Raw genomic sequence first — 24,870 nt, forward strand, 5'->3', positions numbered from 1 at the left:
ACATGCAGGAGGTTTTCTCCTGATCTAGAGGTCAGCAAACCAGAGTCCACTGGCTCAAAAATGTTTTCCAGGAACAAAACCATGCCCATACCCTTAAGTATTCCATATACCTTCTTTCACACCACAACAGCAGAGGTAAATAGTTGCAACAGAGATATGGCCCACAAAGCATATAATGACCTGGCTCTTCACAGGAAAAACTGGCCAACCCTGTCCTGGTTTACAGGTTTATCAAATAAGCTTCCACAAACAGCTTGTAAGCTCTGTGGGCAATTCTGAAGGATGAACTCTTTGTCTTATTAGGAGTCTAGCACATTACAGAATGTTTAGTATCCCTCGCCCGCCAGGGAACTAAAATGCTAGCAATACTCCCAGTCTCTGTGTCAACCAAAATTCCCCGCACATTTCGAAACACTCTGGAAGAGAGTGGAAGTACTATCCCTGATTGAGAACCACTGAAGAACTAAATTAGCTCGAGTAAAGGAGGAGCAAATACAGTCCATAAATTCTAAATGCCACCAAGACAGATGAGAAATGTCATTCCCTTTTTAGAAAGTAAACTAAACATCTATTCTTCTTCCCTGTTGACACTTAAGCCAGAAATATGTTAACAACTTCTTGATAAAATTAGGCTTTATAATTTGATTACTCTATCATGGGGCTGACTTAAAAGTTTAAAAATAAATTTATAAGGCAATCTTACCGATTCGTTCCATCCAGATTTGATCTGTGAATGAAATTAAGTTTTGCATCTGCCCAATAAAGCTTCCGTTCCTCATAATCCAAAGTCAGTCCATTTGGCCAGTAAATTTCAGTGTTTATTATGACGAAGCGATCTGAACCATCCATTCCAGCACGTTCTATCTTTGGTACTTCTCCCCAATCTGTCCAGTACATGAACCTAAAAAAACATATGAAAAGTAAACCCATGACATAAGCAGGTTAACTACCAAGTATCTTACAATCATCACTACTGGATAAAGAAAGCGCTCTCAGAAACACTAAAACTGAAATTCCTAGAAATTGTTACTAAAATTTTAATCATCTTTTTCCTTCCATGATGGTAATAACTGATTCAAGTCCAGCATCATCCAGGACAAGAAAACCATGTGATCAAAGCTTTTAGGGAGAAAGGGTATTTACACTGTCTCAGTGTCAATCCTGAAAGATGATGCTGTGAAAGTGCTGCACTCAATATGCCAGCAAAGTTAGAAAACTCAGCAGTGGCCACAGGACGGGAAAAAGCCAGTTTTCATTCCAATCCCAAAGAAAGGCAATCCCAAAGAATGTTCAAACTACCGCACAACTGCACTCATCTCACACGTTAGTAAAGTAACGTTCAAAATTCTCCCAGCCAGGCTTCAACATTATGTGAACTGTGAACAAGTGTTCAAGAAAAGGTTGTTTTAGAAAAGGCAGAGGAACCAGAGATCTAACTGCCAACATCCATTGGATCACTGAAAAAGCAAGAGAGTTCCAAAGAAACATCTGCTTCTGCTTTACTGGCTATGCCAAAGCCTTTGACTGTGTGGACCACCACAAACTGTGGAAAGTTCTTCAAGAGATGGAAATACCTACCAGACCACTTGACCGGCCTCTTGAGAAACCTGTATGCAGGTCAGGAAGCAACAGTTAGAACTGGACATGGAACAACAGACTGGTTCCAAATAGGAAAAGGAGTAGTCAAGGCTGTATATTGTCAACCTGCTTATTTAACTTATATGCAGAGTATATCATGAGAAACTCTGGGCTGGAAGAAGGACAAGCTGGAATCAAGATTGCCAGGAGAAATATCAATAACTTCAGATATGCAGATGACACCACCCTTACAGCAGAAAGCGAAGAACTAAAGAGCCTCCTAATGAAAGTGAAAGAGGAGAGTGAAAAAGTTGGCTTAAAGCTCAACATTCAGAAAACTAAGATCATGGTATCTGTCCGACCATCACTTCATGGCAAATAGATGGGGAAACAGTAGAGACAATGACAGACTTTATTTTTCTGGGCTCCAAAATCACGGCAGATGGTGACTGTAGCCATGAAATTAAAAGACGCTTACACCTTGGAAGGAAAGTTATGACCAACCTAGACAGCATATTAAAAAGCAGAGACATCACTTTGCCAAGAAAGGTCCATCTAGTCAAGGCTATGGTTTTTCCAATAGTCATGTATGGATATAAGAGTTGAACTATAAGGAAAGCTGAGCGCCGAAGAACTGATGCTTTTGAACTGTGGTGTTGGAGAAGACTCTTGAAGAGTCCCTTGGACAGCAAGGAGATCCAACCAGTCCATCCTAAAGGAGATCAGTCCTGGGTGTTCATTGGAAGGACTGATGTTGAAGCTGAAATTCCAGTACTTTGGCCACCTGATGGGAAGAACTGACTCACTGGAAAAGACCCTGATGTTGGGAAAGATTAAAGGTGGAAGGAGAAGGGGATGACAGAGGATGTGATGGTTGGATGGCATCACTGACTCAATGGACGTGAGTATGAGTAAACTCCGGGAGTTGGTGATGGACAGGGAAGCCTGTTGTGCTGAAGTCCATGGGGTCGCAAAGAGTCAGACACGACTGAGCAAATGAACTGAAGGAAAACAAAATGGCAGACATAACTACATACAAGTAAATAACAAAAATAAAATGTAAATGGATTAAATATTCCATTCAAAAAAGTAATTGTAGAGGGTAAAGCCAACAGGTATTTGGGAAGAAAAAACTGACAGGATTTGGCTTGAGGAGGAATGAAGAGCAGGAACTAAAGAATGTTTCTAGGTCTCTTGTCAAAAAAGGGATGCCTTAAAAGAGGTAAATATTAATACACATTAAAATAAATACACAGCTATTAAAGTAAAAGATGTTTAGCCATATACCACCAAGCAGTATGATGTCATATTTGAGATATCACTGTTTAACAGAGAACTGTTCTTTTGTTTGAACTCTTCAATTATCAATCATATAATTTATAACTACAAGTCCTTTAAGTGTGGAAAAGTTGGATTATAAAAGATAATGTAGCGGTGATATAAAGCAGAGATTCCAGAGCTAGGGTGCTCAGTCCTGCCACTCCCAGACACATGATTTTGAGCAAGTTACTTCACCTTTCTGTCCCTCATATTCCTTATAACAGAAGGATTAAAAACAGATGCATGTCAAATGGTTTCAGCCAGAATTAAAGCAGTCAATATATGCAAAGCACTTATAAGCTCTATCTATGCTCTAGCTATTGTTTTTTACATCATAAATCTCTTGTTCATGGTTTCACTTTTGGAAAGAATAGCAAAGTTATTAACATAATCTTCATACTATCTGGCTCCTACCCATCTCTTCAGCTTTAATTAACACCACTCTACACTTCATATGGGCTTCCCAGGTGACGCAGTGGTAAAGAATACACCTGTCAATGCATGAGATGAAGGAGATGCAGCTTTGATCCCTGGGTGGCAAAGATTCCCTGGAGTAGGAAATGGCAACCCACTCCAGTATTCTTGCCTGGAAAATTCTATCGACAGACGAGCATGGTGGGCTATAGTCCATGAGGTTGCAAAGAGTCAGACAGACACACACACACACACACGCCCTTATTCATTATATGCCAGGTACCAGACTCCCTGGCAGTACAGGGCTTTCCCTTTACCTATTATCTTCTCTTTCAGAGCTCAACTGAAATCACGTTTTCTCTAACAGGCCTTCTTTAAATCACAAATCAGGTTACACTGTCCCATATGAGCTCTCAGAGCACCTTACATTCATAGCATTACAACTATACTTGATCATTTGCTTAATGTTTATTACCTCTAACTTACACATTTATGTTTTAGGCAATTTCTGGATTAAGAAAAAAAATTTTTTAAGTAAATGAGGAAAAAATTTTCCATTTGCTGATTTGGTAAAGTATTCCTTTTGCAGAGGCATACAAATACCTCTTTCTTAATAATGCTATTACATGAAAGAACTCTTGTCTACCACAGCCAGCAGAAAAGAAAACAACACATTAGAAGAATAAGCTGGCAGAGAAACTGACTAGCGATTTCCCATGATCACAGACTGAATCTGGGGGCAGTATTTCTTCATGTACTTTGACATGCTAATTTCATGCCTTAGAGCCAACTGTTCAAAGGTCATTCTATCAGTAAATATTTTAGTAATGTTCTAGCTAACAGCTCATCTCCGTTTATATCTCATAAAGTCAAACATAAGAAAGATAGAATGCAATTATCCTAAGAATTCAGATCTCTCACCATAAGAGTTTTAATAAGAAAGCAACCAGTCAATGACAAAATACTAAATCAACCCATGTATTATTTGTTCTTTTATTACTATACAATCCAGGTCCAAAGTCTTCCTATCCTAAATGTTTTGTCCTTCTTTAAACTGAAATATAACTGACACATAACATCATGTGAGTTTAAGATGTACAACATGTTGGCTTGATACTTATATACTGAAATATGACTACCATAGCGTTAGCTAACACATTTACCATTCCACATAATTACTTTCTTTTCTTCAGTGGGAACAATTAAGATCTCGTTGTTTATAATATAGTATTGTTGACTATAATCACTACATTGTGCATTAGATCTCAAGGACTTATTTATCTAATAGTTCTAGGTTTGTACCCTTAAACAACATATTCCCAACTGCTCCAACTCCCAGCTTCTGCTAACCACCAGTCTACGTTGTTTTTGTAAGTTTGGCTCTTTTAGATTCCACATGTAAGTGATGCTATATAATATTTGTCTTTCTCTGACCGACTTATCTCACTTAGCATAATGCCCTCCAGGCCCACCTATGTTTCCACACACGGCAGATTATTTTTTCTCAATGGTTAATATTCCATTGTGCATATATACTGCAACTTCTTTATCCATTCATCTACTGAAGAACATGTAGGTTGTTTCTGTATCTTAGCTATTGTGAATAACCTAACAATGAATTGAGGAGTACATACATCTCTTCAATTCCTGTTTTCATTTCCTTTGGGTATACAGCTAAGCTGTGAACAACAGAAATTGAAACTGCACAGGTCCACACACAAATTTTCTTTTCAACAATAAAATACTAGAGTACCACACAATCCAGTCAATTTTAAGAGAAATCAACCATGAATACTTGTTGGAAGGACTGACGCTGAAGCTCCAGTATTTTGGTCATCTGATGAGAACAGACAACTCATTGGAAAAGCCCCAGACGCTGAGGAAGACTGAAGGCAGAAGGAGAGGAGGGCGTCAGAGGATGAGATGGCTGGATGGCACCACCACTGCAACAGACTCTAATGAATGTGGGCAAACTTCGGGACCTGGTGAGGGACAGGGAGGCCTGGCGGGCTGCAGTCCACAGGGTCCCAAAGCATCAGACACAACCGGGTGACTGAACAGCAACCACAGGGACAACAACATAATCCATGGCAGGTTAAATCCACAAATGTAGCACCTCAGATACAGAGCTACCATGTACATACAAAGGGAAGACCGTAAGTTACAAGTGGATTTTCAACTGTACCGAGGGTCGGCACCCCTAACCCACATTGTTCAAACTCAACTATAGGACTGCCCTGGTGGTACAGTGGTAAGAATCCACCTGCCAGTGCAGGGGTCAAGGGTTCAATCCTGTTCCAGGAAGATTCCACATGCCATGGAGCAACTAAGCCCAAGCACCCTACAGTCTGTACGCCGCAGCTACTGAACCTGTGCACCTAGGGCCCCTACTCCACAACAAAAGAAGCCATAGCAATGAGAACCCCAAACACCAAGAGGAAGAACAGCCCCCACTTGCCAAAACTAGAGAAAGCCTGCATGCAGCAACAAAGACCCAACACAAACAAGATAAATTAAAAGTAATAATAAGCTCAACTGTATATCCAGAAGTAGAATTGCTGAATCATAAGGCAGTTGCATTTTTAATTTTTTAAAGACTTCCATACTGGTTTCCATAGGAACTAAACCAATTTACATGCCTAACAACAGTGTACAAGAATTCCCTTATCTCCACATCCTCAGCATCACTTACCTTTTGTCTTCTTGATAATAAACTTTCTAACAGGTGAGAGGTGATATCTCATTGTGGTTTTGCCTTGCATTTCCCTAATGATTAGCAATACGGAGCACCTTTTCATGTAGCTACTGGCCATTTAGGTTTATTTTCTTTTGAAAAATATCTATTTAGTTCCTCTGCCCATTTTTTTAAATGGACTGGTTTAAGTTGTATAAGTTCTTACTATATTTTGGATACTAACCCTTATCTAATATATGGCTTACAAATATTTTCTCCCACTCTGTAGGGCTTGGCAGGGGGACTATTTCCTTCACTGTGCAGAAACTTTAGTATGATGTTGTCCCACTTGCTGATTTTTGCTGTTGTTGCTTGTGCTGATCTAATTTTTTTCACTTTTACCTGTGAGATTTTTGACTGTTCTGGATCTCAATAAGGTGTAGGAAAAAGAGGCAGGTGGGAAGATAAACTGAATATCTATGTTTATCTTTTCCCAATCAGTTATTATCTCCATAAATTAAGTGCTTTGGCTAAGAAGTAGTCTTATGTATATGGACAACAACATAAAAATGGCAAAATAATATAGAAGCTTTCTTCAAAAAAAAAATTGAAATTTAAACTCTATATGTACCAAACTACACAATTTCTCAAACTTTCTTTAGTTCATCATTGTATATAGCATGTAACAACGCAGAAGCAGATTTACCATAAATGAAGCATAAGCAAACGCCAGGATCCCTCATGGAGGTTCATTACAGTACCTGCCTTTAATTTTGAACAGGCAGTCACTGCTTTGCAAGTGACTAAGGTTCCACCATAGATTAATTTCAGTTAAATAACATCACCCCACACACACACAACATGGTCAAATTTCAGTTATCATGATAACCACAAATTTCACTACCAGCCCCACAACTCACCGTGTAAATAACAGATGTGTTTCATGATCTGTCATCAATCCCACTCCTCTTTCAAAGCCTATGACTGGTCTCCACTGAACTGCTATTCAGCTCACACAGACAGCAAAGTGTACACTCCTGCTGTCTCTTTGTGCTGATAAACCTATGACAGTCTGTGAAAACATCATCAAAAGGAAACTGGCCAAGAAAGATGAAAGTGCAGCAAAGAAACGAAAAGTGATAAATATAGGAAATGAAATCTGAACTGAATATAAATGGAGCTAGAGAAGGAACAGTTGACAATGGGAATGTTGACACCACTGTCATTCAAGATGCTAGACAGATGCGCAGCCAGGAGAACTTAGTCAAAGCCAGCTTACCAACATAAAAGAGCAAAGTGGTTGTGCCCAAAAGGATAAACACATCCCAGAGTGATGCCACCAAAACTAACTCCACACTGAAGGAACTCTCTCAGATAACTCACAACACTGAAAACACAAAAGATTAAACATTTTGAAAGCTTGATCCAAACACAGAGAGGTATATTACAATTCACCAGGGCATAGAAAAGATGCTTGCTCTGTATAGTAAGTTATACAGTGAGAAGAGAATAGCATTCTCTGCTCAAACTATTTTTAATGATATTTCTAATATTTTAAATTATAGTATGTAAAGACATACTAGTTTTACTGTTTTTCTACTTCCCTATACATTTACATCAGACAGTAACAATATTTAATATTCTGATGAAAAATTTTAAAGTCACAAAAGAACTGTAATTTATATACTAATTAGTAAGACTGTTTTATGTAGTTTTGGCTTTGCATGGTGTTCCCCCCCCTTTTTTTTAAGAGATTTTTTTTTAATAACTTATTTTGGTCTCCCCTGCTAGGCTTCCCAGGCTTTTCTCTAGTTGCGGTGCACCAGCCTCTCACTGTTGTGGTTTCTCTTGTTACAGAGCACAAGCTCTAAGGAATGAGAGCTTCAGCAGCTACAGCACAGAGGCTCAGTAACTGTGGTTCCTGGGCTCAAGAGCACAGGTTTAGCTGTTCTGAGGCATGTGGGATCTTCCCGGACCAGGGATGGAACCCATGTCCCGTGCATTGGCAGATGTATTCTTTACCACTGAGCCACCAGGGAAGCCCAGTGTTGCAACTTTAGTGTTTGTCTCCATACAAAAAGCTTTTTTAAAAAATTAATCTTTGTTTCATTTTCATCAGTTCAGTTCAATGCAGTGGGATTAACAGTGAGCACTCAGTACAGTTCAGTTCAGTGCAGTCACTCAGTCGTGTCCAACTCTTTGCAACCGCATGGACTGCAACACGCCAGGTCTCGCTGTCCATCACCAACTCCTGGAGTTTACTCAAACTCATGTCCATTGAGTCGGTGATGCCATCCAACCATCTCGTCCTCTGTCATCCCCTTCTCCTTCTGCCTTCCATCTTTCCCAGCATCAGGGTCTTTCCAAATGAGTCAGTTCTTCCCACCAGGTGGCCAAAGTATTGGAGTTTCAGCTTCAACATCAGTCCTTCCAATGAACACCCAGGACTTATCTCCTTTAGGATGGACTGGTTGGATCTCTTTGCAGTCCAAGAAAATCTCAAGAGTCTTCTCCAACACCACAGTTCAAAACCATCAATTCTCCAGCGCTCAGCTTTCTTTATAGTCCAACTCTCACATTCATACATGACCACTGGAAAAACCACAGCCTTGACTAGACGGACCTTTGTTGACAAACCGATGTCTCTGCTTTTTAATATGCTGTCTATGTTGGTCATAACTTCCCTTCCAAGGAGTAAGCATCTTTTAATTTCATGGCTGCAGTCACCATCTGCAGTGATTTTGGAGCCCCAAAAATTAAAGTCAGCCACTGTTTTCCCATTTATTTGCCATGAAGTGATGGGACCAGATACCATGATCTTAGTTATCCTAATGTTAAGCTTTAAGCCAACTTTTTCACTCTCTTTCACTTTCATCAAGAGACTCTTTAGTTCTTCTTCACTTTCTGCCATAAGGGTGGTGTCATCTGCATATCTGAGGTTACTGATACTTCTCCCGGCAATCCTGATTCCAGCTTGTGCTTCGTCCAGTCCACAGTTTCTCATGATGTACTCTGCATATAAGTTAAATAAGCAGGGTGACAATATACAGCCTTGACTACTCCTTTTCCTATTTGGAACCAGTCTGTTGTTCCATGCCCAGTTTTAACTGTTGCTTCCTGACCTGCATACAGATTTCTCAAGAGGCAGGTAGGTGGTCTGGTATTCCCATCTCTTGAAGAATTTTCCACTGTTTGCGGTGATCCACAGAGTCAAAGGCTTTGGCATAGTCAATAAAGCAGAAATAGATGTTTTTCTGGAACTCTCTTGCTTTTTTAATAATCCAATGGATGTTGGCAATTAGATCTCTGGTTCCTCTGCCTTTTCTAAAACCAGCTTGAACATCTGGAAATTCACGGTTCACGTACTGTTGAAGCCTGGCTTGGAGACTTTTGAGCATTACTTTACTGACATGTGAGGAGAGTGCAACTGCACAGTAGTTTGAGCATTCTTTGGCATTGCCTTTCTTGGCGACTGGAATGAAAACTGACCTTTTCCAGTCCTGTGGCTACTGCTGAGTTTTCCAAATTTGCTGGCATATTGAGTGCAGCACTTTCACAGCATCATCTTTCAGGATTTGAAATAGCTCAACTGGAATTAAATCACCTCTACTGGCTTTGTTCGTAGTGATGCTTCTTAAGGCCCACTTGACTTCACATTCCAGGATGTCTGGCTCTAGGTGAGTGATCACACCATCATGATTAACTCGGTTGTGAAGATCTTTTTGCATAGTTGTTCTGTGTATTCTTGCCACCTCTGTCCTTTACTGAACCCATCTTTGCATGAAATGTTCCCTTGGTATCTCTAATTTTCTTGAAGAGATGTTTAGTCTTTCCCATTCTATTGTTTTCCTCTATTTCTTTGCACAGATCATCGAGGAAGGCTTTCTTATCTCTACTTGCTATTCTTTGGAATTCTGAATTAAAATAGGTGTATCGTTCCTTTTCTCCTTGGCTTTTCACTTCTCTTCACAGCTATTTTGAGACGTTCTCAGACAGCCATTTTGCTTTTCTGCATTTCTTTTTCTTGGGGATGGTCTTGATCGCTGTCTCCTGTACAATGTCTCAAACCTCAATCCATAGTTCATCAGGCTCTCTATCAGGTCTAGTCACTTAAATCTATTTGTCACTTCCACTGTACAATGGTAAGGGATGAGCACCTACCAAGTGACAAACACCTCTTGAGGGATGGTCCTGGCATTCAAGGAGTTCTCAGACTAGACAGTTTTCAAATATCATAGGGCTATAAGACAGCTAAGTGTGACCTCTCTACTCTGACAGCAACAGAAGAGTGGCCACGAGGCCAATCAAGAGGTAATGACACCTGAGCTGAGCCTTGAAGGAGAAGCAGGATGGATTATAAGAAATTAGAATGAAAAAACATACAGTGAAGCACAAATTTTATGTGAGAAGAACTACATGCATTCCAATACTACTACAACATAAAATGAAAAGTCTGAGGTCAGGGATGAAATCTACTCCAAGACCCTGAGCAAAGTGGTAAATGGAAAAAAGTATTACAAAAGCCCTCTTTCCACTGCCTTACACATGCTATTTTACTGTGAATAGTATTATGGTTCCAAATAAATTGAGGCATTATTTTGAGACCAATCACTCGGAGTTTAAAGAAAAATGAACTGCCTAGGTCAAATGTAAACATGACTTCATTAAAAGCCAAACAATGCTTATTACAGCTTTCCAGGTGAAGGAAGACACGAAAACTGGGAGACTAATAAAGCTTTCTCCAGTCAACATCACTGAATTCCTCCCACAAGAAAAGTTGATAAAAGAAATCATAGCACCACCAATTTCCAAAGATACAGTAAAACAAAACTTAAAATTTAGCTGCAAACACAAACACAGAAGGTCATCTAAGAAACTGTGCTTTCACCTTGGTGGTGGTGGTGGTGTAGTCGGCAAGTTGTGTATGACTCTTGCGACCCCATGGACTGTAGCCCACCAGGCTCCTCCGTCCTCCATATAGGGGATTTTCCAAGCAAGAATACTAGAGTGGGTTGCCATTTCATTCTCCAAGGGATCTTCCTGACCCAGGGGTCAAACCGGGGTCTCCTCCAGTGCAGGCAGATTCTTTACCAACTGAGCCACCAGGAAAGCCCCACCTTACATAAGACTAAATCTAAGGAGATGGCCAGACTTATGTTTTGTTTGTTCATCAGGTGTCAGTACCAACTAATCATCAAATATCCTCTATGTGAATGTACAGATCAATCAACATTAGTAATGTGGAAATATTCAAAGTGTTGAATAACTCTGTTGAATTGCACAGATTGCCCTGAATGAACTGTCTTTATTGTTGTTATTCAGTCGCTCAGTTGTATCCGACTCTTTGCGACCCCATGGACTGCAGCACACCAGGCTTCACCATCTCCCGGAGCTTGCTCACACTCATATCCATTTAGTCAATGATGCCTTCCAGCCATCTCATCCTCTGTTGTCCCCTTCTCTTCCTGCCTTCAATCTTTCCCAGCATCAAGGTCTTTTCAAATGAGTGAGCTCTTTGCATCAAGTGGCCAAAGTATTGGAATTTCAGCATCAGTCCTTCCAATGAATATTCAGGGTTGATTTCCTTTAGGATTGACTAGTTTGATCTCTTTGCAGTCCAAGCAACTCTCAAGAGTCTTCTCCAACACAATTCAAAAGCGTAAATTCTTCAGCAAGCAGCCTTCTTTATGGTCCAACTCTCACCTTCATATATGACTACTGGAAAAACCATAGCTTTGACTAGACGGGCCTTTGTGGGCAGAGTAATGTCTCTACTTTTTAATATGCTGTTGTGGTTGGTCATAGCGTTTCTTCCAAGGAGTAAGCGTCTTTTAATTTCATGGCTGCAGTCACCATCTGCAGTGATTTTGTAGCCCAAGAAAAGAAAGTATGTCACTGTTTCCAGTTTCCCCATCTATTTGCCATGAAGTGATGGGACTGGATAACACGATCTTAGTTTTGTGAATGTTGAGTTTTAAGCCAGCTTTTTCACTCTCCTCTTTCACTTTCATCAAGAGTTCCTCCTCACTTTCTGCTATAAAGGTGGTGTCATCTGCATATCTGAGGTTATTGATATTTCTCCCAGCAATCTTGATTCCAGCTTGTGCTTCACCCAGCCCAGCATTTCTCATGATGTACTCTGCATATAAATTAAATAAGCAGGGTGACAATATACAGCCTTGACGTACTCCTTTCCCAATTTTCAACCAGTCCATTATTCCACGTCCGATTCTAACTGCTGCTTCGTGATCTACATACAGGTTTCTCTGGAGGCAGGTAAGGTGGTCTGGTATTCCCATCTCTTTAAGAACTTTTCACAGTTTGTTGTGATCCACACAATCAAAGGTTTTAACATAGTCACTGAAGCAGAAGCTTTTCTGGAATTCTCTTGCTTTTTCTATGATCCAACAGATGTTAGCAATTTGATCTCTGGTTCCTCTACGTTTTCTAAATCCAGCTTAAATATCTGGGAGTTCTTTGTTCACATACTGTTGAAGCCTAGCTTGGAGAATTCTGAGTATTACTCTGCTAGCATGTGAAATCAGTGTAATTGTGTGGCAGTCTGAACATTCTTTAGCATTGCCCTTCTTTGGGATTGGAATGAAAACTGACCTTTACCAGTCCTGTGGCCACTGCTGAGTTTTCCAGATTTCCCGGGCAAGAATAGTAGAGTGGGTTGCTATTTTCTTTTCCGGGGGATGTTGCCGACCCGGGAACTGGCCCCACGTCTGCTGCACTGGCAGGCAGAGTCTTCACCACTGAGCCATGTGGGAGGCTCCCTGAAGTGCCTACCTGTGCGGATATTTGCTCTGATGAAAAAGCAGTGACGGGTAAAACTTCAGGGGGCAACAATTAACTGTACCAACAGTCACTGCATTTATTCTTCACCATATACAAAAGAAAAGCCAGTCTCAATGAATACTGGCATTGGTAAGGTAGACAATTATTAATTCCATTAAGTCTTCACCTTTGACTATGCATTTAATATTCTGTGTGACAAAATGCAATCTACAGAGAAAGGACTTCTGCTGTACATGAAAGGAGAATGGCTGTCTTGAGAAAAAGCACCTTGTCAACTGAGATAGATGTTTTCATGGAATGCAATTTCTCACTTTAAAAAAAATAATGATAAACCATGATTAATAAAACTTAGGTATCAGGCAGACACTTTTGTGGAAATAGATGAAATGACCTTGTCACTTCAATTTGTTGCCAGTAACAAAATCTGAGCTTTCTGCATTCAATCTGTTGCAGTACATTACATATATCTGACAAAGGACTTACGTCTACAATGTATGAAGAACCCCTAAAATTCAACAGAAGACAACCAACCAAATTAAAAACTGAGCAAAAGATCTGGATAGACAGATCAACAAGACATACAAATGGCAAAGAATCACACAAAAAAAGGAGTCAACATAATTATTCATCTCAAAAATGAAAATTTAAACTATAATGAGGTATCACTATGTATCTATCAAGATGGATAAACTTTAAAAAAATAGACAATACAAAGTACTAGCAAAGATGCAGAGCAACTGAAACTCTTATACACCGCTAGTGTTAATGCAAAATGATACATCCACTTTGGAAAACTGTTTCCTATGTTAAGTAAACATTCCCATAAGATCTAGTAACCCCATTCCTCTTTTCAAGAGAAATTAAATATGTATTCACACAAAAATCTGTATAATATTTATAGCAGATGTATTCAGTCACCAAAAATTACACAATGTTCTTCAAATGGGGATAGACAAACTGTGACACATTCGAACAATACTCTAAGCAATGAAAAGAAAACCACTGTAATAAAAATAAAATTAAAAAAGACATAAGGAAAACCATTTTAGCTGTTAGAAGTCAAAATAATGGTTATTTCTGGGGAAGGAATGGAACATGGGAGGCACTTCAAGAATGCTGGCATTGTACTGTTTTTTACCTATATGCTGCTCACATTGGTGTGATCACATTTATAAACTTAATTTGCTCTCTTAATATGATGTGTACATTTTCTGTATCTGTGTTATAATAAATGTTTATAGTTTTAGGGAAAAGAACCACCAACACACACAACAACATATATAAACTTCAAAAGAGAGAGTAGCTGGAGTCAAACACTAGAAGATACATGATTCCATTTATGTTACTTTCTAGAAAAAACAAAACTGTGTAGAGTCAGAAAACAAATCAGTGGTTGCCTAGAGCTGCAGGTAGAGGAAAAGGTTGATGACAAAAAGAAAAAATTTGGGGAGCTCATGAATTACTATTTTAATTATGTCAGTAATTACCCGAATGTAAGTGTGTGCCCTCAGCTGTGTCCGACTCTGAGACCCATGGACGGTAGCCCACCAGGTCCCTCTCTGTCCATGGAATTCTCCAGGCAAGAATACTGGAGTGGGTTGCCACTTCCTACTCCAGGGCATCTTCCCGACCCAGAGATGGAACCAGCATCTCTTGCATTGGCAGGGGGATTCTGAACCAATGGGGATCAACACCCAAATGTATACATTTGTCTAAATTCAGGAACAGCCACCAGAGAGCATAAATTTAACGTATACAAATTTTACTCTTTTTTAATGGGTAGAAGACTTCACTAAATACTTCACACAAGAAGATGCATGAATGGCCAGCTGGCACATAAAAAGATGCTCAATCTCAACCATCACGAAAGTAGAATAAGATTCCACTTCACAACCACTAAAATGGCTAACATTAAAAAGACCAAAAATTCCAAGTGTTGGGAAGGACGGAGCAAATGAAACTCTCATACACAACTAGTATAAACTTTGAAAACTAGTTTGGCAGTTTCTTAGAAAGTTAAATGCACACTTAACCCTATGAACCAGTAATTCTAGTTTTAGGTATTTACTCAAAAGAAATTAAAACATATCCACACAATGATCTCTACATATAAGTTCAAAGAAGTTTTATTCATAATAACCAAAAACTGGAAATAACACAAATGCCCATCAAGAGGATGATAAACCAACTCTGGCATATTCATACAACAGAACACTACTCGGCAATGTAAAAGACATAATCAACAATAAGGATGTCTTTTTAAAATTATGGTAAACAAAAGAATTCAGCCTCAAAAGAGTACCTACACAAGGACTCCATTATATCAAGTTCTAGATTCAGCAAAACTAACCTACAGTGATAGAAGTTAGAGCAGTCGTTGTGGCAGTAGGAGTAGGAATTCACTTGAAACAGACTCCGGCAGTTTTCTGGACTGATATGATAAAACAGTTTTGTTTGTTGTATTTTTTTTAAGGGGGTAATGGTAGATACACACATATAAGAAAACTCATCAAGCTTTAAATATTAATATATATATATTTTATACATAAATTTTATCTCAAAAATGTTGCTTAAAACACAAACAGGAAACAGACGATTTTTAGAGTTACGCAAAGATAACTTCTTCCCTACAGAAGCTTTTCCCAGCTTGTCCAGACAAAGCAGAGTTACTCTCTCACGTGTTCCTATAGCTTGTTTTGCTAAGTCAGAATGTTAACACTTACCATGGTTTGTAGATACACTATGAAGAACTCACATAGGCAGACCATAAGCAATTTGCACACAACCAAAATGCAGATAGCAAGTAAGCACTATTGTCCTTGTATAATTTACAGAGGTCTCACAACTGTCACTAAGCTTGTCTAAAGAAGCACTAAATTTATAAGAACTCAGTGTTTAGTTTATGACATAATAAAAAGTTGCCACAATGAACTACTCAGCTCAAGAAAAATTTTAGCAATAAATAAAATTATCTGCACGCCACTGCTCATTAAAACTAATAAATAATACTTCTATTACTTAACACTAAGAAATATATCTTGTCATGTTACTTCACAGATCACATTCATATAAAGGCTTCAATGAAACTGAGGCATTTGTCAAGTGAAAATTTGATAAAAATTTAGAATTTTTAAATGAAGCTTGCTGGTATTTTCATTTGTTCAAATGTTTCAAATTTAAAGTAATACATTTCATCTATAAATACTAAACACTTCCAGATGTAATTTGATTAACTTTTAAGTTAGAAACTCATTACAAACTTAATAGGGAAAGGGAAAGAGGAACAGCGGCAGAAAAAGACAATTTTATAAGTTACTAAGGTATTAATTTTTTTTAATGTATTGAGCATCTATTAGCTTATTGGCATCATGCCTGACATGGTAATACAAAAACAAGCAAGGGAAAACTATTGGTAAAATTATCCTTTTACAAAATCACTGCTGATTACATTCAGGTCCTAGCTAGAGGGAGAGGCAACTAGAGAAAGAGAAGGCACAGAACTTCTCAAATATTTCAAATGAGAACTGATGAAGATAAAAGTTGAGGGATGGATCCATGTGAGAGAAGAAAGATAAAGGACAGAGTAGGCTGGCAGTCCATATTGGTGTCATTCAACAAATATGCAATATAGACAGAGATTAGGAGGCAACGTATCAAGTTCAGATAAAGATGAAATAAGCACACTGACCTCACTGTTCTTCCTTCTATTAATATATTCAAAGAACAAGCAGAAAGAGTAACAAACAAACAACAAAAAGTGCAAAAATTAAGGAAGGGCTGGACTGAAAAAGCAAATAAAATAAAAAGTAGTTAAGTCATTGAAGTTGAACTATAGTATTAACAAGGCAAAAGAAACAATTAAGAGTTGCATACAAAACCAAGTGAACTCCAAAGTGTAAGAGTTAGGCCACCTTTTAAGGACACAATGTAATAGATATAAGGTAAAAATCTAACTATAAAGAGCCATGAGGGCCTCAAGAACATTCTTCTACTATAAAATCTGTTTTGAGAAAATTTCTAAAATCACATCCATAATTAATCACACGGGGACTAAAGCCAGTGAAAAAAATTCTGACCTAATGAGAGTGAAAATAAAAGGGGCATGCAGAATTCACACAGCCTTCGTCTTCATCCCTGAAGCAGTTCTGTTATACTTTGGTTAGGTAGCCATCTCTTTTCAGTGAAATTTTTACAGAGAATATATAGTATTTTTTTAAAGATTTTTTTTTTTAAAAGATTCTATTACTGAGGCACAGGAAAGAACATGGGTTCTATTAAACACAATCCTTGCTCTGAAAATATGTATGCATCATAATGGAATTCTGCATGTATAAACTGATTACCCTGGAGACAAATGATCCTCAGGCACCCAGTCTGGCTGACAAACTTAAGAGTGAGTGGACACAATACAAATAATATATTTAATTCAGAAATAACATCGATGTAACACTACTGGAAAATAAAGCTTATAAATCTGATTTAAATAACAGACCAAATCAATTTAATTCCCTACTCTTATCAAAGAAAATGTTAACTACAGCAATTCTACCAAACTGCTGTTATCCACACTCCTCTTTCTGAAGAAAACAAGGGGATGCATTTTGAGCTCCTTTAAATACAATAAAAATGATACATTAACGTCTGGAATGTAACCCTCCTCCTCCTAGACACTCACAAATATCCTGATTCTTCAGGACAGTTCAAATATCACCACACCTAAGTGAGAGCATTTCATGAGTTCCTCAAGCACACCCTCCTCTGTACTCCTCCAGCGCTGTGTACATTTCAAACACGTATGGTATTAGGATCGTTTTCACATTTCCTACCCCTCTATACTTCAGGGCTTTGTTTCATTCATAACTGTATCCCCTATCCTAAAGCCATCTAATATAACGGCAAGCATACTTATATCAGCACTCAAATGTCTAATAATGGTCTGCACTCCTCAGCTCTTGGACCATCTTGTATATGGGTCTCATTAGAGATGATATTCTTGAAAAATACAGGTAGGATTTTATTTTAATGAATACCATTATTCCTCTACTATGCTCCAGGAACAACAAGCTGTTTGTTATTCCTTGAATGTATAATGAATGGCATGACAAAAGTCTGGTACATAACGTTCCTACTGACTAAAAGCTATTAGTCATTTCCACACCTTGTCCCTCTTGGCCAACAACTGCTCACCTAGAAAGCACAACCTGAAATAGCCTCCTGAGTAACTGATTACTGTCTCCACTGTACAGATTCCCAAAGCAACACCTACACAGCTGTATTACACACATTACTTCTCTAAATTTAAAACTAGTCATACCTAATAAATCTATGTAATTAGTCTCGTCTCTGTGCACATTTTGTTACTAGGTCACCTCAGAGAGTGTATTGAAATATCTCATTGCTCAAACCTAAAAACTATACATATAGCTTCACTGACTGCTTTTTTAACGGCCTGGTGAAGAGAACAAAGGTAAAATTATTTCAGTCATGCCCTGTGAGGACTTCAACTACATGTCTGATGTACTATAGGAATCCCACAATTAAGTTTCTGGGAGAATCTTGCCCTTGCCCTTGAGTGCTCAGTTACCTTTCTAGCTCCCCTGACCTGCTTTTACTGAACTGCACTGTGCCCTGATGCTGGAAAACACTGAAGGCAGGAGGAGAAGGGGACGGATGACAGAGGATGAGATTGTTGGATGGCATCACCGACTCAATGGACACGAGTTTGAGCAAGCTCCGGGAGTTGGAGATGGACAGGGAAGCCTGGCATGCTGCAGTCCGTGGGGTCGCACAGAGTCAGACGTGACTGAGGGACTGAACTGACCTGACCTACTTTCACTAGACTGCACCGTGCACTGATGCTGCAGGACAAAGGCCACACAATGCGTCACTGGTGATACTACAAGGGTGCTGTTCACTCCTTTATCCAGCAGCTTCTTTATGAGGACTACTTGGGGGACAGAAACTGGTTTCAATAATATGAGTAAAGATGATTTCTCACTGAATGTTATTCCTCTTATAATCAGTAGTCTATTCTTTATATTGGCTTAGATAATTCCTAAGGCCTAGTCCACTTCCAAATTTTATATTTCTATTAAATTCTTATTCCTTTATATCTATCATCACACTCAATTCATTCTTTCAACATTAGAAAGGAAAATAAAGACAATATTCAAGGCATGGGACACATACAGACAAATCCTAGGACCATTCACTTACAAAATGTGCTAGCGTGGATAGTCAGCATCTAAACTACCCTCCTATGGCAGAAGAATCCTCACCTTATGAGGCAGAACCACTAACTGCAACTAAAGAAACTGAAAACACCAGCTACTTGCCTTCCAAACCTTCCTTGCAATTGGGACAGGTGCATGAGATCTGGGTTGACCTGTCAGACAAACCCAGGACAGGAGGAGGAAACAGCTGCAGGAGCACCAGGGACCACAGCCACCCATTCTGGTGAGGCTGTGGCTAAGAGCAAAGACTAGTTAAATCCAGTTTAAGCTAACTCATTCAGCTAACTCATCCAGGGGCTTCCCTCCTATTTCAGTTGGTAAAGAATCTGCCTGCAATGCAGGAGACCTGGGTTCGATTCCTGGGTTGGGAAGATCCCCTGGAGAAGGAAACGGCAACCCCCTCCAGTATTCTTGCCTGGAGAATCCCAAGGACAGAAGAGCCTGGCGGGCTACAGTCCATGAGGTCTCAAGAGTCGGACACAACTGAGCGACTAAACCACCACCACCATCCTTCTTTTATCCAATTTTTCAGGGGAACACTGGCATCAGTTTAAGGCGTACCTGTTGCCTCAGGTCAGAGAGAGAGTATAAAGAGTGGTGAGTATGCCATCCAACAGTGGAGCCTTCACCACACCAGGTATGTGCTATGATACATAGCTCCTGGATGCGGATTCCAAGCCTGGTTCTTACTACCATTTAGGAAATTCTATGAGTAACCCAGTATCTTCTTCAAAAAAACTTTCTCTGTTTAAATTAGAGAAACCTTCCATCTGTACCCTGAAACAGCTTAATGAAAACTGATGAAAAAGCAACAATTTGGAAAAGCCAACTTAACATTAAAACATGGTATATATGTCACCATAAATAATGCAACAATAAGGCAAAAGACAAAATTTAACTGAACTGTTTGCTTTATCTACATGTTTATAACTCCCAAAATCCAATAATCACCAATATATAATGACCATGAGATAATCAGTTCTTGAATATTCAGAAACCAGAACTGTATATTTAACAGTTCTTATATGTACATATAACATATAACAGTCATGCTATGGCCTGAATGTCCCCCCACCCTTTACAACCACATGTTAAAATCCGAACTCTCAAGGTAACGGTTATTAGGAGGTATGGCCTCTGGGGTGAAACCCTCATGAATGGAATTAATACTTTTATTTAAAAGGTCCCATCAAGTTCCCCTGCCCCCTCTACCATGTGCAGTCAGAGTGGAAAAAAAAAAAAAGAAGCCGACTAGGAAGCCGACTCTCACCTGACACCAACCCTGCCAGCACCTTGACCCTGGACTTCCCAGCCCCCAGAACCGTGAGAAATAAACTTCTGTTGTTTATAAGCCACCAGTTATGGTATATTGTTACAGAAGCCCAAACATACTAATACAAGTTATCTTGAGCACCATATTTCTTAGATTATGCACCCCCTTCCCCACACAGACACAACAATAATAAAAATAACAGTAACACGAATACCACTACCAACAACAGTAGCAGCAACAGCACGATATACCTAATGCATAAATTTTTAAACTCTGGTAGCATTTGAGAATGACCTGAAAAACTCATTAAAAATACAGACTAACTTGGGTTCCTCCAACAGAGATTCTGATTAAATTGGTCTGAGTTGGGGGCCAGGCATCAATATTGTCTAAAAGCGTCCAAAGCAATGTTAGTACACTCAGACGGGTTTGGAAACAGTGAAGAGGAATCTGGCTTTCCCATCCGCCTGTTTATCCATAGCGCCCTGTTCTCAGATAGGTGGCGTTGATATGTTTAATTCATTAACCAGCTGACCCTGAATATTAGCTAATAACTAGCCCCAGATGGTGCTCAACTCAAGCTGTGGAAGACTATTAACGGGAAACAAAATACCAAATTCCTTCCCACACAATAGCTTTCCATGTTTCTTTCAGAAGTTTTATAATTTAAGAACTGGGATTTTGAAAGTTCACAATTACTGTTTAAATTCTACTAAGAATAAATATACAAATATCTGTGAGGATAAAAAATGAGTTTTCAAATTTCTTCTAAAACTTTTCAAGCTTTTGGTATCCAGTTCTTTATATATACACTGGCAATTCTTCACTGGAGGTTTAAATTTGCTAATTCATTCAATATTACACACAACATGGTCTCTTTCTACTTATAAGATATGAAAAGTATGGAGGTTCCCAAAAAGTTTCTTAAAAACAGAAAACAGAGCTATCATATGATCCAGCAATCCCATTCTTGGGCATACATCCAGAGAAAAACACAGTCTGAGAAGATACATGTGCCCCCAGTGTTCATTTCAGCACTCATTACAACACCTAAAAGATGGAAGCAACCTAAATTTATTCATCACAGAGGACTAGATAAAGAAGATTTGGTACATATATACAATGGAATACTACTCAGCCATAAGAAAGAATGAAATAATGCCATTTGCAGCAACATAGATGAACTTGAAGATTATTATACTAAGTGAAGCAAGTCAGAGAAAGACAAATAGCATATGCTATTGCTTATATGTGGAATCTAAAACTAAAAAATAATACAAATGAACTTAGTCACAAAACAGAAACAGACTTAAGAACAAACTTATGGTTACCAGGGGGGAGAAACAGATTGGGACTTTAGGACTGACATGTACACACTGCTATTCTTTCTTTTTTGTGTGTGGGTTTTGTCATACATTGATATGAATAAGCCACAGATTTAGATGTATTCCCCATCCCGATCCCCCCTCCCACCTCCCTCTCCACCCGATTCCTCTGGGTCTTCCCAGTGCACCAGGCCCGAGCACTTGTCTCATGCATCCCACCTGGGCTGGTGATCTGTTTCACCATAGATAGTATACATGCTGTTCTTTTGAAACATCCCACCCTCACATTCTCCCACAGAGTTCAAAAGTCTGTTCTGTATTTCTGTGTCTCTTTTTCTGTTTTGCATATAGGGTTATCGTTACCATCTTTCTAAATTCCATATATATATGTTAGTATGCTGTAATGTTCTTTATCTTTCTGGCTTACTTCACTCTGTATAATGGGCTCCAGTTTCATCCATCTCATTAGGACTGATTCAAATGAATTCTTTTTAACGGCTGAGTAATATTCCATGGTGTATATGTACCACAGCTATTCTTAAAACAAATAACCAGCAAGGACCTACTGTATAGCACAGGAAACTCTGCTCAATATTTTGTTATAACCTAAATGGGAAAAGAACTTCAAAAAGAATAGACACACACATACATGTAAATGAATCACTTCGCTGCACACCTGAAATAACCCAACATTGTTAAGTCAACTATGCTCCAATATAAAATAATTTTAAATAAATAAAAAGTTGCCACACCTTAAACAAAACTGCATTGTGTTCAAAAAACATTTGGTAATTCTGAATTTGATATGCCCCAAAGCTAACCCCTTCTTTTATGTATGTGTGAAGGCATCATCAAAATTCTTTGACTAGATCAGAAACAATTTCTGTCCAAGAACCCAAGAATCAGAGTGAAACAGCATCGAGAGGATCTACAGCTGTCTGATACATGTCAGTTTTAGAGCTACCTGGCTACTACCTAGCGCTAAGAGTTACCTCCAACTTCACCTTGAGGTCAAGCAAGTCCAGAGAATAAACATCAAACCACCAAAAACACAACAGAAATATTTATCTAAAAAATAAAAATAAAACCCACCAAAACATGTATTTTAGATTTATTCTCCAGTTAGAAAAGGAACTAAGTAAAAAGATTATTATTTTAAATAGCTGCAAAATAATTTACAAAGTACTGCGTGAAAAATTAGTTAATAAACTCTACACAAATATTACTTAAAAAGACGAACAATATGTTTGATTAGGCAATTCATTAATCTACCAGAGGTGGAAAGCAGGTGAAAGAGAAAAAGGGTAAAATCATCTGAAAGCTACCAGAATAAACTTTTTCCTTAAATGAAATTAACTGAGAAAAGGAAAATGGCACTAGATTAGGAATTAATTTCTAATCCAAGTCTCGAATTTATTCAAATTAAAAAATTAAAATTAAAAATAAAAAATAATATGTATTTTAAAAGCTCTTGGTTGGAGCAGCTATTTATAGTCTCACTCTACTTCATATTCCCCAAAACAAGGAAGTGATGAATGATATACAGGAGGCAACCAGTACAGGGAGCAAACTGCACTGGTAATGTTCTATTGCTTAGCTGATATAGTAGGCACAGTGCTCATTATGTTATTTTTATCTTCTTGTATATATGAAATATGTGAATGGTTTATGAGGTTGGTACAAACATAACTGCAGTTTGAGATCATAAATTTTAAACAATCATTACCAGGGTCAAACAAATCTTAATTAACCAAAATAGGAACCATTACAGTCAACACAATCTTGCCGATAATAAGTAAGTTTGTTTATTCCTGCAGCATAAAAATTTGTGCTTTGGGATTCAATGAACTCTTGGAAAGCACTTTCTGCCTCCTGCTGACTGTGGAAGCACTTTTCCTGCAAAAAGCTGTCGACGTGCTTGAAGTGGTAGTCGGTTGGCAAGAGGTCACATGAATATGGCTGATGAGGCAAAAGTTCGTAGCCCAATTCATTCAACCTTTTGAAGCACTGGTTGTGTGACATGCACTCAGATGTTGTCAAGCATGCGTGCACGCGCACACACACACAGGTTGATGGGGAGGGAAATGGTAGGAATACATTACTGTATGGAGAGATAATTAATGAAGATGAAGATAATTCTGGATAATCTCTTTAGTGCTAAATACAAATGGGAAAAAATGGATTTGTAAAAGACAGGTCATCATAAAAAAATACATGGAAGAGTAAGGAAAACATACATCTACTTAAGAGTTCTAAAAGAAAATAATGGGAGAAAGGCAGTATTTGAAGAGAATTTCTAACAGTTAATGAAAGACATCAGCCCACAGAATCAAGAAACCCAACAAATTCCAAGCAGCAAAATAAGAAATAAAAATCTAGACAAACTATATGAAACTGTAATCTGTAAGAACAGATTATTTTTTAAAAGAAAAATTACAAACTATTTCAACAATAACGAAGAATGCCAATAAACAGTAGAATGCTGCCATCAACGTGGTAAAAAAAAAATAATAATCTACTGACTTGGAGTGAGGGCATATCAGACAGACCAAACCTGAAGAAAGCCAGCCACCAACATACCTTTACTAATGTAAATTCTAAAGATTCAGAAAAAATTATCTCAACTGAAGGCCTAATGTGCAAAATGACATGATAAATCTAAATGTTAACAATGTCTAGTGAGTTATAAACATGAAAGCAGAACTTAAATGCATGCTAATGACATTATATAAGACAGGAAGGTGAACAACAGAGATCAAGTGTACTAAGAATTCATAAGTATCAGTTCAGTTCAGTCGCTCAGTCCTGTCCGACTCTTTGCGACCCCATGAATCGCAGCATGCCAGGCCTCCCTGTCCATCACCAACTCTCGGAGTTTACTCAAACTCATGCCCATCGAGTCGGTGATGCCATCCAGCCATCTCATCCTCTGTCGTCCCCTTCTCCTCCTGCTCCCAATCCCTCCCAGCATCAGGGTCTTTTCCAATGAGTCAACACTTCTCATGAGGTGGCCAAAGTATTGGAGTTTCAGCTTCAGCATCAGTCCTTCCAATGAACACCCAGGACTGATCTCCTTTAGGATGGACTAGTTGGATCTCCTTGCAGTCCAAGGGACTCTCAAGAGTCTTCTCCAACACCATAGTTCATAAGTATATAAGTGAATAATTCCCAGAGTATCTTCAAAAAGAACAGAATGCGTACAATTGGCAAGAGAGTAGAGGGGGAATACTGAATGACAAAATGTAATCAATA

The 24,870-nt window shown here is 38.6% G+C and overlaps 1 protein-coding gene across 3 annotated transcripts in view; it reads right to left on the reverse strand.

The window, feature by feature from the left end:
• LRP6 (LDL receptor related protein 6) overlaps nucleotides 1-24,870 on the reverse strand; it is a 177,566-nt gene that overhangs the window by 101,556 nt on the left and 51,140 nt on the right. For all 3 annotated transcript variants that reach the window (XM_061125031.1, XM_061125030.1, XM_061125029.1), the window contains exon 3: nucleotides 704-901. In XM_061125031.1, the coding sequence (XP_060981014.1) occupies nucleotides 704-901 (198 nt within the window). The remainder of the gene's footprint in view (nucleotides 1-703; nucleotides 902-24,870) is intronic.

This window comes from Dama dama, chromosome 22, assembly GCF_033118175.1.
Source record: "Dama dama isolate Ldn47 chromosome 22, ASM3311817v1, whole genome shotgun sequence".
Lineage (NCBI taxonomy): Eukaryota > Metazoa > Chordata > Mammalia > Artiodactyla > Cervidae > Dama > Dama dama.